At 49.2% G+C, this 15,094-nt stretch overlaps 1 protein-coding gene across 1 annotated transcript; it reads right to left on the minus strand.

The window, feature by feature from the left end:
• Positions 1-207: 207 nt before the first annotated feature.
• POLR2L (RNA polymerase II, I and III subunit L) lies at positions 208-3,454 on the minus strand. Its single transcript, XM_038764733.1, has 2 exons — positions 3,181-3,454; positions 208-545 (listed from the first exon to the last, which is right to left on the minus strand). The coding sequence occupies exons 1-2, from the start codon at positions 3,273-3,275 to the stop codon at positions 437-439; spliced, it is 204 nt and encodes a 67-aa protein (XP_038620661.1). The 5' UTR covers positions 3,276-3,454; the 3' UTR covers positions 208-436.
• Positions 3,455-15,094: the final 11,640 nt, after the last annotated feature.

Genomic DNA, 15,094 nt, shown 5'->3' on the forward strand with positions numbered 1-15,094 from the left:
GAAAAGTGACTTTCCCAAGGTCCCACAGCAGATACATGGCAGAGCTGGGATCAGAACCCAGGTCCTCTGCCTCCCAAGCTCTGCAAACAGTAAGCACTCGATAAATACCACTGTTGCAGAAATGGAAGGATGAGCCCTGCCCCTCTCCTTTTCCCCTCCAACTCCCTTCCCCCCCTCAGGAAAGACCACCCAGGAATCCAGAAGCTTGGCTTTCAGTTCAGACATTTATTGGGAATGGGAGTGGGTACCATCACTTCTCCTTCAGGATGGGTTTATCAGGGGCATCAGATGGGTGGCCGGAGATGGCGGTGGGCCCCATCGCTCCACGGGGGCGTAGGTTGTTGGTAATAGGGTGGGTTTTAAGGGGGCACCCCATCACTTTTCCGGTGGGGCATAGTTTATCGGGAGCAGGCGGCGGGCAGCAGACGAGCAGTGGTCACTTCTCAAGCGGGGCATAGTTGAGGAGCTTCTCGATGAGGTCGACGTGGGAGAGCAGCATCCGGCGGCAGCAGTAGCGCTTCAGGCCCAGGGCGTCCAGCGCGTCCCTGCAGGGGGTCCAGGCGGGCAGCGTGAGTATACGCACACAGGTAATCAATCAATCAATCAATCGTATTTATTGAGGGCTTACTATGTGCAGAGCACTGTACTAAGCGCTTGGGAAGTACAAATTGGCAACACATAGAGACAGTTCCTACCCAACAGTGGGCTCACAGTCTAAAAGGGGGAGACAGAGAACAGAACCAAACATACCAACAAAATAAAATAAACAGGATAGAAATGTACAAGTAAAATAAATAAATAGAGTAATAAATATGTACAACCATATATACATATATACAGGTGCTGTGGGGAAGGGAAGGAGGTAAGATGGGGGGGATGGAGAGGGGGATGAGGGGGAGAGGAAGGAAGGGGCTCAGTCTGGGAAGGCCTCCTGGAGGAGGTGAGCTCTCAGCAGGGCCTTGAAGGGAGGAAGAGAGCGAGCTTGGCGGAGGGGCAGAGGGAGGGTACACAGACACGCAGGCACGCTCCGATTCAGCCACCACTCCCATGCCACATTCCAAGGGCCAGGGGACATTCAAGATAATCCCTATTATTCTTACAGACTGTACAATGAATGGAACGTGTCTACGAACTCTTGTTATAGTAAACTCTCCCAAGTGCTTAGTACAGTGCTCTGCACACACTAAGCGCTCAGTAAGTACACGACTGATTGATTGATACAGTCAGGGACTGTGTCTACCAGCTCTGTTCATTCTTTCACTCAATCAAATTTATTGAAAAGTTACTATGTGTAGAGCGGTTGGGAGAGGGCAATGGAACAACAGACACATTCCTGCCTACGAGCTGATAGTCTGAAGGGGGAGATAGACGTTAACAGAAATAAGTGATAGGGACATAAAATGCTTTGGGGCAGGGTGGGGATAATAATAATAATAATAATGATGATGGCATTTATTAAGCGCTTACTATGTGCAAGTCACTTCACTTCTCTGGGCCTCAGTTACCGCATCTGTGAAATGGGGATTACGACCGTGAGCCCCCCTCCGTGGGACAACCTGATCACCCTGTAACCTCCCCAGCGCTTAGAACAGTGCTTTGCACATAGTAAGCGCTTAATAAATTCATTCAATCATATTTATTGAGCGCTTACTGTGTGCAGAGCACTGTACTAAGCGCTTGGGAAGTACAAATCGGCACTATATGCCATCATTATTATTATTACTAGGGAAGGAGTGTCCTTAGGAGGTAGCTGGCGCTTCCATTGTTGTGCACAGCGGACTTGACATGACTGACTCCATTTTGTGTATGCTGTGAGCCCACTTTTTAGACTGTGAGCCCAGTGTTGGGTAGGGACTGTCTCTATATGTTGCCAACTTGTAATAATAATAAATAATAATAATGACATTTGTTAAGCGCTTACTATGTGCTGAGCACTGTTCTAAGCGCTGGGGGGGGATACAAGGTGATCAAGTTGTCCCACGTGGGGCTTACAGTCTTAATTGGTACTTCCCAAGCGCTTAGTCCAGTGCTCTGCACACAGTAAGCGCTCAATAAATACGATTGATTGATTGATTCCCATTTTACAGATGAGGAAACTGAGGCTCAGAGAAGTTAAGTGACTTGCCCAAGGTCACACAGCAGACACGTGGTGGAGTCGGGATTTGAACCCATGACCTCCGACTCCAAAGCCCGGGCTCTTTCCACTGAGCCACGCTCCTTCTCTTACTTGTACTTCCCAAGCGTGTAGTCCAGTGCTCTGCACACAGTAAGCGCTCAATAAATACGATTGATTGATCGACAGTAACCCATCACTTGTGCAGGCTGAGAGGACAAATCCGCAACAAATGCCTTCAAGGCCATCAACAAGCCGAAGATAATTTACATCATCATCATCATCAATCATATTTATTGAGCGCTTACTATGTGCAGAGCACTGGACTAAGCGCTTGGGAAGTACAAATTGGCAACATCTAGAGACAGTCCCTACCCAACAGTGGGCTCACAGTCTAAAAGGGGGAGACAGGGAACAAAACCAAACATACTAACACAATGAAATAAATATAATAGATATGTACAAATAAAATAAATAGAGTAATAAATATGTACAAACATATATACATATATACAGGGGCTGTGGGGAAGGGAAGGAGGTAAGATGGGGGGGATGGAGAGGGGGACGAGGGGGAGAGGAAGGAAGGGGCTCAATAATAGTCCAGTGCTCTGCACACAGTAAGCGCTCAATAAATACGACTGATTGATTGATTGACGGTAACCCTCCACTTGTGCAGGCTGAGAGGGCAAATCCGCAACAGACGCCTTCAAGGCCATCCACAAGCCGAAGATAATTTACATCATCATCATCAATCGTATTTATTGAGCGCTTACTATGTGCAGAGCACTGGACTAAGCGCTTGGGAAGTCCAAACTGGCAACATCTAGAGACGGTCCCTACCCAACTGTGGGCTCACAGTCTAAAAGGGGGAGACAGAGAACAAAACCAAACATACTAACAAAATAAAATAAATAGAATGGATATGTACAAATAAGTTAGAGTAAAAAAAAATTTCCATCCCTATTAACGAGAATTTCCATCCCTTCGCGGTTGCTGGGGTCAGTCGTGTCAAGTCCGCTGTGGACAACACCACTGCCCCTGCCTCCCCCCGGGTTATAGGTGCTGACCCCTCGGTGTACTCGGCCTGCAGCAGCCCCAGATAGGCCTCCCACTTGTTGCCGACGATCTTGCCGCAGGTGAAGCACCGGACCGGGATGATCATGGCGCCTAAGGGGGATTAGAAACGGCCAAACACGGGGGAGTAGAAACAGTCACAGCTTGACCACTCCTGCCAAGGCCAAACAGGCTTGTGGCCTAACTTTGAGCGCTACCCGCTGAGCCGCCCGACCCGGACGCCTCTGACGCTCTCCACGCACGCGGAGCCCCGCCCCCTCGCGGACGCGACCACTCCACCTAGAGGGGGAGAACGGTACGGCACCCCCGCCCCGGGTCGCTACCACTCCAGCCCAGGGCGAGGGAAGGAGGAAAAAAAAGCGCGCGCCCCCCTTCAGGACGCGACCACTCCAGCTGGGGGGGGGCGGAGAAAGAGAGAGCCAACCCCTCCGTCCCTCTCGTGATGGGCAGCCTGTCCTGTGGAGATAGTCAGTCTTAAAGAAAGCTTTGGAGGGGACGATTCCGGCCAGTTGGGGTCTGAGGGAGAAATTTAGGTGTCCCAAACTCCCCTCTGTCGGCGGCCGGGATGGTACAGTCCGCGGCTACGGCGGCCCCGCGGGGCCTAAAGAGGGCGGGCTCAGCTGGCGCCTCGTGCGCCGAGGCCTGAGGGACACGTGACGCTGCTGACGGAGCGTCGGCCCGTCTTTTTTTTTTTTTTACCCTTGTTGCACAGTTTGTCCATGAACCAATCAATCAATCAATCGTATTTATTGAGCGTTTACTGTGTGCAGAGCACTGGACTAAGCGCTTGGGAAATCAAAGTTGGGTCCCTACCCAACAGTGGGCTCACAGTCTAGAAAGGGGAGACAGAACAAAAACAAACATATTAACAAAATAAAATAAATAGAATGGATATGTACAAGTAAAATAAATAAATAGAGTAATAAATCCGTACAAACATATATACATATATACAGGTGCTGTGGGGAAGGGAAGGAGGTAAAATGGGGGGGATGGAGAGGGGGAAGAGGGGGAGAGGAAGGAGAAGAAGGCCCCCTTTCTGACCTCTTGCCATTGAGGCGCTTGAGTTTGATGTATTGAGCAATTACTATGTGCAGAGCACTGTAATAATAATAATAATAATAATAATAATGATAATGGCATTTATTAAGCGCTTACTAGGTGCAAAGCACTGTTCTAAGCGCTCGCTTAGTACAGTACTCAGCGTGGCTCAATGGAAAGAGCCCGGGCCTTGGAGTCAGAGGTCAGGGGTTCAAATCCCGGCTCCGCCAACTGTCAGCTGTGTGACTTTGGGCAAGTCACTTCACTTCTCTGGGCCTCAGTGACCTCATTTGTAAAATGGGGGTTAAGACTGTGAGCCCCCCGTGGGACAACCTGATTACCTTGTATCCCCCCCAGTGCTTAGAACAGTGTTTTGCACATAGTAAGCGCTTAATCAATCAATCAATCAATCAATCGTATTTATTGAGCGCTTACTGTGTGCAGAGCACTGTACGAAGCGCTTGGGAAGTACAAGTTGGCAACATATAGAGACAGTCCCTACCCAACAGTGGGCTCACAGTCTAAAAGGGGGAGACAGAGAACGAAACCAAACATACTAACAAAATAAAATAAATAGAATAGATACGTACAAGTAAAATAAATAGAGTAATAAATATGTACAAACATATATACATATATACAGGTGCTGTGGGGAAGGGAAGGAGGTAAGGGGGGGGGATGGAGAGGGGGACTCTATAATAATAAATGCCATTATTATTATAGAGAAGTAGCGTGGCTCAGTGGGAAAAGCACAGGCTTTGGAGTCAGAGGTCATGGGTTCAAATCCCGGCTCTGCCAATTGTCATCTGTGTGACCTGGGGCAAGTCACTTCACTTCTCTGTGCCTAAGTTACCTCATCTGTAAAATGGGGATGAAGACTGTGAGCCCCCCCGCCCCCGTGGGGCAACCTGATGACCTTGTAATCTCCCTAGTGTTTAGAACAGTACTTTGCACATAGCGCTTAATAAATGCCATCATTATTTATTATTTATTTACTCTGCACAGTAATGATGCTGGTTTACACAGAACCATCCCTTTCGATTGATTTGCTGTGCCCAGAGGATGAATAATAATAATAACAATGGCATTCGTTAAGTGCTTACTGTGAGCCAAGCACTGTTCTAAGCGCTGGGGTAGATACAAGGCTATCAGGTTGTCCCACATGGGACTCACAGTCTTAGTCCCATTTTACAGATGAGGTAACCGAGGCACAGAGAAGTTAATAATAATAACAATTATAATAATAACTATGGTATTTATTAAACACATTATGTACCAGGCACTGGTCTAAGCGCTGGGGTAGCGCAGGGACACAATCCCTGTTCCACGTGGAGCTCACAGTCTTAATCCTCATTTTACATGAGGGAATTGAGGCACAGAGAAGCAAAGTGATTTGCCAAGGGTCACACAGCAAACAAGTGGTGGAAGTTAAGCGACTTGCCCAAAGTCACACAATGAACAAGAGGCAGAGTTGGGATTTGAACCCACGACCACCAAGCCCGGGCTCTTTCCACTAAGCCACGCTGCTTATGAATGGGGGCTGCCAGAGTCTCAGGATGGAATAACTTTGAGGCCTGTCCAGGCAGCAGACGTCTGTGGGGAGCAGTGTGGAAAAATCTTAAAAATTACCCCGTGCAGCACCGGGAGAGGATAATCATAATAATAATAATGGCATTTGTTTAGCACTTACTATGTGCCATGCACTGTACTAAGAACTGGGGTGGATACAAGCAAATCAGGTTGGACTCAGTCTCTGTCTCACATGGGTATTAATCCCCATTTTACAGATGAGGGAACTGAAGCCCAGAGAAGCAAAGTGGTTTGCCTAAGGCCACCCAGCAGAAAAGTGGCAGAGTGGAGATTAGGAACCATGACCTTCTGACTCCTAGAAAGTGGCTTGAAGTTCAACTTGTTGCCTGGATCCCGTGTATGCCCTGTGGCTGAATGAGACACTCACTTTGAACAAACACGATTTCGCAACCACAAGCACTTTCAGACAGTGAAAAGGGTGCGAAAAGCAAAAAATAATTTAAAAAAACCCCGTGATGTATGTGCCAAGGAATATATACACATTTCCACATTGCCCAGGAGTCCTGGGGCAGGGGAATGATGACTACCTTCCTCCCCAAGCCCCCCTCGCTACTTTCTTATAATAATAATAATGGCATTTATTAAGCCCTTACTATGTGCAAAGCACTGTTCTAATCGCTGGGGAGGTTACAAGGTGATCAGGTTGTCCCACAGGGGGCTCACAGTCTTAATCCCCATTTTACAGATGAGGTGACTGAGGCCCAGAGAAGTCCAGGAGGCCTTCCCAGACTGAGCCCCTTCTTTCCTCTCCCCCTCGTCCCCCTCTCCATCCCCCCGTCTTACCTCCTTCCCTTCCCCACAGCACCTGTATATATGTATATATGGTTGTACATATTTATTACTCTATTTATTTATTTATTTTACTTGTACATTTCTATCCTACTTATTTTATTTTGTTGGTATGTTTGGTTCTGTTCTCTGTCTCCCCCTTTTAGACTGTGAGCCCACTGTTGGGTAGGGACTGTCTCTATGTGATGCCAATTTGTACTTCCCAAGCGCTTAGTACAGTGCTCTGCACATAGTAAGCGCTCAATAAATACGATTGATTGATTGATTGATTGATTAAGTGACTTGCCCAAAGTCACACAGCTGACAAGTGGCGGAGCTGGGATTTGAACCCATGACCTCCGACTCCAAAGCCCGGGCTCTTTCCACTGAGCTACGCTGCTTCTCTATGACCTTTCTTATGCTTCTTCTTACGCTTCTTCTTGTGACCTTTCCCGATAAGAAGAGTAATAATAATAATAATAATGATAATGATGGTATTTGTTAAGCGCTTTCTATGTGTCAGGCACTGTACTAAACAGGGTGGATGGGTGGATACAGTCCCATGTGGGGCTCACAGTCTTAATCCCCATTTTACAGATGAGGTAACTGAGGCACAGAGAAGTGATTTGCCCAGGGTCACGCAGCAGACAAGCGGCAGAGTCGGAATTAAAACCCACGACCTTCTAATTCCCAGAATCTAGCCACTACACCACACTGCTTCTCTGTAGAGGCAAGACTGTGAGCCCGTTGTTGGGAGCCGAATTGTACTTTCCAAGCGCTTAGTACAGTGCTCTGCACACCGTAAGTGCTCAATAAATACGATTGAATGAGAGAGAGGCTAAAGGAACAGGAGAAAGGGGAAACTCACCTTTTTTCTGCTGTCCAGTCCTGGATCTGAACCCAAAAATGTTTCTCTTTCCCTTTTATAGACAAAACTGCTAATTTGTTCATCATTCTCCATGGTGAAGACCCACTGTTAACGTCAGTGTGAACACAGACAACTTCACACTCTTCTCTAGCTGCCAGGAAGCTCTGAGTGGGGTAGGGAACGTGTCTGCTAACTCTGTCCTCTCCCAAGCGCTAAGTACAGTGCTCTGCTCACCGTAACCGCTCAATAAATACTCTTGATTGATTGAGGCACCCTTCTCAGGAGCCCCCTTCAATCAATCAATCAATCAATCTATTAATCTCCTATTGTGCGCAGAGGACTGAATTGTACTTTCCAAACACAGGAAAGCGGCATGGCGAATGGATAGAATCCGGGTTTGGGAGTCAGAGGACGTGGGTTCTAAACCCAGTTCTGCCATTTCATCATCATCAATTGTATTTATTGAGCGCTTACTGTGTGCAGAGCACTGTACTAAGCGCTTGGGAAGTACAAGTTGGCAACATATAGAGACAGTCCCTACCCAGCAGTGGGCTCACAGTCTAAAAGGGGGGGCCACTTGTCTGTTGTGTGATTTTTGGCAAGTCACTTTACTTCTCTGTGCCTCAGTTACCTCATCTGTAAATTGAGGATTGAGACTGTAAGCCCCCCCCCCCCAGCCCCCACAGTGGGACAGGGACGGTGTTCAACCCAATTTGCTTGTATCTACCTCAGCGCTTAGTACAGTGCCTGGAACATAGTAAGCTCTTAATAAATGCCATAATAATAATTATTAATTATTAATAAATAGAAAAGTAAGCTCTTAATAAATACCATAATAACAATTATTAATAAATACAAAAGAATGAATGGCTATACTAAGGTCTTGGAGAGTCTGATATAACAATAGCTCCCTGTCCTGGGATAAAACAGTGATGGGTCAGGGAGTTGGCTTTTTAAATGACATTTGTTAAGCACTTACTGTGTGCCAGGCACTGTAGTAAACGCTGGGGTAATCAGGTTGGACACAGTCCGTGTCCCACACGGAGCTCACAGTCTTAATCCCCTTTTACAGATGAGGGAACTGAGGCCCAGGAAGCGCTGCTTCCTACTTAGACCATGAGTCCCGTGTGGGACAGGGACTGAGTCCAACCCCATTAACTAGTACGTTCCCCAATCAATAATAATAATGATGGTACTTGTTAAGCGCTTACTATGTGCCAGGCACTGTTCTAAGATCTGGGATAGGTACAAGGTTATCATGTTGTCCCACATCGGGCTCACAATCTCAATCCCCATTTTACAGATGAGGTAACTGAGTCACAGAGAAGTTAAGTGATTTGCCCAAAATCACACAACAGACAAGTGGTAGAGCTGGAATTAGAAATCACGTCCTCTGGCTCCCAAACCCGGGCTGTTTCCACTAAACCACACTGCTTCAATAATAATGATAGTATTTGTTAAGGGTTTACTATGTGCCGAGCACTGTTCTAAGTGCTGGGGTAGATACAAGGTATTCAGGTTGTCCAACATGTGGCTCACACTCTTAATCCCCATTTTACAGATGGGGGAACTGAGGCACAGAGAAATGAATTGACTTGCCCAAAGTCACACAGCCAATAAGTGGTGGACTGTGAGCCCGCTGTTGGGAAGGGACTCTCTCTATATGTTGCCAATTTGTACTTCCCAAGCGCTTAGTACAGTGCTCTGCACATAGTAAGCGCTCAATAAATACGATTGATGATGATGGAACTGGGATTATTCATTCAATCGTATTTATTGAGCACTTTCTGTATGCAGAGAATCGGACTAAGCGCTTGGAAAGTACAATTCAGCAACTAATAGAGATAATCCCTAATCCCTTGGATTAGAACCCACGCCCTCTGACTCCCAAATCCATGCTCCTTCCACCGATAATAATGATGGCATTTGTTAAGTGCTTACTCTGTGCAAAGCACTGTTCTAAGCACTGGGGTGGATACAAGGTGATCAGGTTTTCCCATATGGGGCTCACAGTCTTAATTCCTATTTTACAGATGAGGTCACTGAGGCACAGAGAAGTTAAATGACTTGCTCAAAGTCACACAGCTGACAAACAGTGGAGCTAGGATTAGAACCCATGAACTCTGACTCCCAAGCTCGGGCTCTTTCCACTGAGCTATGCTGCTTCTCTGTGGAAATCAATCAATCAATCAATCCATCGTGTTTTAAAAATTAATCAATGGAATTTATAGAGCACTTATTGTGTGAGGAGCACTATACTAAGCACTTGGGAGAGGGCAGTACAACAGGATTGGTAAACACGTTCCCTGCCGCAATTAATTACAGTCTCTACATATACATACAAGCACATAGTAAAAGCCTAACAAGTACTGCAAAATTGTACTTCCCAAATGCTCAGTACAGTGCTCTGCACATAGTAAGTGCTCAATAAATACAATTGAATGAATGAATGAATGAATGAGTACTTACTGTGTGCAGAGCACTGGACTAAATGCTTGGTAGAGGACGGTAGAACAATAAACAGACTCATTCCCTGCCCACCAGGAGCTGACAGTCTAAATCAATCGTATTTATTGAGCTCTTACTGTGTGCAGAGCACTGTACTAAGCGCTTGGGAAGTACAAGCAGCGTGGCTCAGTGGAAAGAGCCCGGGCTTTGGAGTCAGAGGTCATGGGTTCGAATCCCGGCTCCACCACATGTCTGCTGGGTGACCTTGGGCAAGTCACTTGACTTCTCTGGGCCTCAGTTCCCTCATCTGTAAAATGGGGGTGAAGACTGTAAGCCCCATGTGGGACAATTTGATTACCTTGTATCTACCCCAGCTCTTAGAACAGTGCTTGGCACATAGTAAGCGCTTAACAAATACCAACACTATTATTATCATTATTATTACAAGTTGGCAACATATAGAGACAGTCCCTACCCAACAGTCTAAAATACTTTCCCCCTCCCTCCCTCCCTCCAGGAGGCCTTCCTAGACTGAGCCCCACTTTTCCTCTGCTCCCCCTCCCCTCCCCACAGCACTTGTGTGTCTATATGAACATATTTACAGTCCCATTTATTTCATTAATTCTATTTGTTCTGACGATTTTGACACCTGTCTCCATGTTTTGTTTTGTTGTCCGTCTCCCCCTGCTATACTGTAAGCCCGTTCATTCATTCATTCATTCATTCAATCGAATTTATTGAGTGCTTACCGTGTGCAGAGCACTGGACTAAGCGCTTGGGAAGTACATGTTGGCAACATATAGAGACGGTCCCTACCCAACAGCGGGCTGACAGTCTGGAAGGGGGAGACAGACAACAAAACAAAACATATTAACAAAATAAAATAGATGGAATAAATATGTACAAGTAAAATAAATAAATAGAGTAATAAATATGTTGGGTAGGGACTGTCTCTATATGTTGCCGACTTGTACTTCCCAAGTGCTTAGTACAGTGCTCTGCACCCAGTAAGCGCTCAATAAATGAGATTGAATGAATGAATATATCTATAATTCTATTTATTTATATTGATGATAATAATAGTGATGGTATTTGTTAAGCGCTTACTATGTGCCAAGCACTGCTCCAAGTGCTGGGGTAGACACAAGGTAATCAGGTTGTCCCACGTGGGGCTCACAGTCTTCATCCCCATTTTACAGATGAGGGAACTGAGGCCCAGAGAAGTGATGTGACTTGCCCAAAGTCACACAGCTGACAAGTGGCGGAGCCGGGATTAGAACCCACGATCTCTGACTCTTTCCACTGAGCCACGCTGCTTTTATTAATGCCTGTTTACTTGTTTTGATGTCTGTCTCCCCCCTTCTAGATTGTGAGCCTGTAATGGGCAGGGATTGTCTCTCTTTGTTGTATTGTCCTCTCCCAAACGCTTAGTACAGTGCTCTGCACCCAGGAAGCGCTCATAAATACGATTGAATGAATGAATGAATCCCACCCTGCCCTCCCCACTCATCATTCATTCATTCAATCGTATTTATTGAGCGCTTACTGGGTGCAGAGCACTGTACTAAGCGCTTGGGAAGTACAAATCGACAACATATAGAGACGGTCCCTACCCAACAACTGGTTCACAGTTTAGAAAGGGAGACCCCTCCATCCCCCTGCCCGCTATTCATTCATTCATTTATTCCATCGTATTTAATAATAATAATAATAATAATAATAATGATGGTATTTGATAAGCGCTTCCTATGTGCCAAACACTTTTCTAGGCGCTGGGTTATTGAGCGCTTACTGTGTGCGGAGAAGCAGCGTGGCTCAGTGGTAAAGAGCCCGGGCTTTGGAGTCAGAGGTCATGGGTTCAAATCCCAGCTCCACCAATTGTCAGCTGTGTGACTCTGGGCAAGTCACAACTTCTCTGTGCCTCAGTTCCCTCAACTGTAAAATGGGGATTAAGACTGTGAGCCCCCTGTGGGACAACCTGATCACCTTGTTACTTCCCCAGTGCTTAGAACAGTGCTCTGCACATAGTAAGCGCTTATATATATATGCAGAGCTCTGTACTAAGCGCTTGCAAAGTATGAGACAGCAAATACGGAGAGACAGTCCTTGGCCACAAACGGGCTCACGGTCTAGAAGGGGGGAGGCCCCTCCATCCCCCCGCCCACTATTCATTCATTCATTCATTCATTCATTCATTCATTCATTCCATCGTATTTATTGAGCTCCTGTGTGCAGAGCACTGGACTAAGCGCTTGGAAGGTACAATTTAGCAAATAAAGAGGGGCAGTCGCAGCCCACAACGGACTCACAGTCTATAAGGGAGAAGACCCCTCCATCCCACCCCTCCATTCCCCCTCCCCCAATCCCTTCCCTCCATCCCCCTGCCCACTATTCCTTCCTTCCTTCCTTCCTTCCTTCCTTCCTCCCTCCCTCCCATCCCTCCCTCCATCCCCCTGCCCACTATTCCTTCCTTCCTTCCTTCCTTCCTTCCTTCCTTCCTTCCTTCCTTCCTCCCTTCCTTCCTCCCTCCCTTCTCCTTTCCTTCCTCCCTCCCTCCCATCCCTTCCCTCCATCCCCCTGCCCATTATTCCTTCCTTCCTTCCTTCCTTCCTTCCTTCCTTCCTTCCTTCCTTCCTTCCTCCCTCCCTTCCTCCCCCCCTCCTTCCCTCCCTCCCTTCCTTCCTCCCTCCCTTCCTTCCTTCCTCCCTCCCTCCCTTCCTTCCTCCCTCCCTTCCTCCCTCCCTTCCTCCCTTCTCCTTGCCTTCCTCCCTCCCTACCATCCCTTCCCTCCATCCCCCTGCCCACTATTCCTTCCTTCCTGCCTTCCTTCCTGCCTTCCTTCCTTCCTTCCTCCCTCCCTTCCTTCCTTCCTCCCTCCCTTCCTCCCTCCCTTCCTATTTATTGAGCGCTTACTGTGTGCAGAGTACTGTACTGAGCGCTTGGGAAGTCCAAGTTGGCAACATGTAAAGACGGTCCCTACTCAACAGCGGGCTCACAGAAGACCCCTCTAGAAGGGAGGGGGTTATCGTATTTATTGAGCTCTTCCTATGTGCAGAGCACTGTACTAAGCGTTTGTAAAGCGCAGTACAGCAAACAGAGACAATCCCGGCCCACAAATGGCTCACAGTCTAGAAGGGGGGACAGCCCTCCATCCCATCCCTCTATCCCCCCGCCCACTATTCATTCATTCATGGAGTCAGTCAGTTATTCCATCGTATTTATTGAGCGCTTCCTGTGTTCAGACTGCTGTTCTAAGCGCTTGGAAAGTGCAGTACAGCCAATAAAGAGAGACATAACGGGCTCACAGTCTAGAAGGGGGGAGACCCCCCTATTCCCTCCATCCCCCCGCCCCCAATCCCTCCCCTCCCTCTCTTCCCTCTGTCCCCGCCCGCCCCCGGCCCAGCTGGGACAGTCCGTGGTTTGTTGCGGTTGTCGGAGGGAGGGCCAGGGCGAAGACTCTCCGGCCGGGCCCGGACCCCCACCTCCCGACTAGCAGACCCCCCCCAACTAGCAGACCCCCCCAACATCCCCCCCACCCCAACATCCCCCCTCGGACAGACCCCCCCCCCCCCCAACAGCCCACCTCCCACCCGGCAGGACCGACAGGGGCGGCCTCCCCCGGACAGGTAAGGGGGCAGGGGCTGGGGGTGGGGTGGGGTGGGGGACGGGACCACCCTGGGATGGACCCCCGCCCTCTCCCCCCCAAGACCCCCACCCTCCGCAGGCCTCCCGGGAACCACCAAGTTGGAGCGACGAGGCTCGGGGAAACTTTTGAAACTTTTCTTCTTGCTTTCTGGGCCCACCCTGTGCCTCCCACTCTGGGACCCCCGCTCTGTGCCCACCGCCCTGGGGGTGTCACCCCCCTGCCCCCGGAAAGCCCCCAGCCCCCGGGGAGTGTCCGGGGGGTCCTTAGAGCCCCCCCCCCCGCATCCCGCCTCTTTAAGGGGATTATGGGGCGGAGGTCATGTCGTCCATCCCCCTGCCCACAGTCCAGCGCCCCATTCCCCCGGGACAGATGGAGGGAGGGGGAGACCCCAGGTCCTGGCAGCCAGGACCCCCCCTCTTCCCGGAAGGGGCGGTGGGCCTGGGGTCTGGGCGTCTTCTTTTTGGGGGGAGCCCGCGGCCCAGACACCCAAGCCCCCCACCCTACAACAGGGAGGCGCCCCCCCTTCTGCCTGTAGCGCCCCCCGACCCCAAAACCCCTCCGCTTCCCTTTCCCTCCACTCCCCTCTCCCTGTCCCCTTCCCCCTAGCTTCCTCTCTCCTTCCCTCCCCTTGCCTCCTCCCCATCTCCCTCTTCCTCTCTCCCCTTCCTCTCTCCCCTTCCTCTCTCCCCTTCCTCTCTCTCCTTCCTCTCTCTCCTTCTCCCTCCCCCATTTCCCCACCCTCTTTTCTCCATTCCCTCTCCTCCTCCCCTCTCCCCCTTTTCCCCTTCTCCCTCCTCCTTTTCCCCATCCTCTTTTCTCCATTCCCTCTCCTCCTCCCCTTTCCCCCTTCTCCCTCCCCCTTCTGCCTTTCCCTCTCCCCCTCCAGCTCCCCTTCCCTTCCCCCTTCCCATTTTTGCTTCTCCTTCTATCTTTCGTTCTCCCCCTCTCCCCTTCCCCTCTCCTCTCCCTCTTCCCCTTTCCTAATTCTCTTCTCTTTTCCTCCTCTCCTTCTGCCTTTCCCTCCCACCTTCCCCTCCTTCTCCCTTCCCCCCTCCTCCCTCTCCCCTCTCACACCTTCCCCTCCCCTTATCCCTTTTCCCCCTCCCCTTCTGCTTTTTCCTCTCCCCTCTCATCCTTCCCTGTCCCTTTCTGCCTTTCCCTCTCCCTTCTCCTCCCTCCCCCTCCCTTTCCCCCTTTCTGCCTTCCCTCCTCCCCATCACCTCTCCACCTCCCTCTGCCCCCCTTTCCCCTCCCCTTCTGCCTTTCCCCTTCCCCTCCTCCATTTCCTCCCTCCCTTTCTTCCTATCCCTTCTCCTCCTCCCTCACCCTTCCACTGTTCGGTTTTACAATCTCCAACAATAAGAAAGCGACAATTTCTCCAAAGCAGGCCCAGACCCCATAATTATCTTGGGCTGTGAGAGGTGGGAAATGAATAGAAATGGAGGGAGATGGAGGGGTGGGTGGGCCTGAGGTTTCCAGGTCAGGGGATTCAGAGTTTGCGCTTGTTTATGAGAGACAAAGAACACATGCAGGTAGGTTGGAGGAA

This window comes from Tachyglossus aculeatus, chromosome 22 (genome assembly GCF_015852505.1).
Source record: "Tachyglossus aculeatus isolate mTacAcu1 chromosome 22, mTacAcu1.pri, whole genome shotgun sequence".
Taxonomy (NCBI): domain Eukaryota; kingdom Metazoa; phylum Chordata; class Mammalia; order Monotremata; family Tachyglossidae; genus Tachyglossus; species Tachyglossus aculeatus.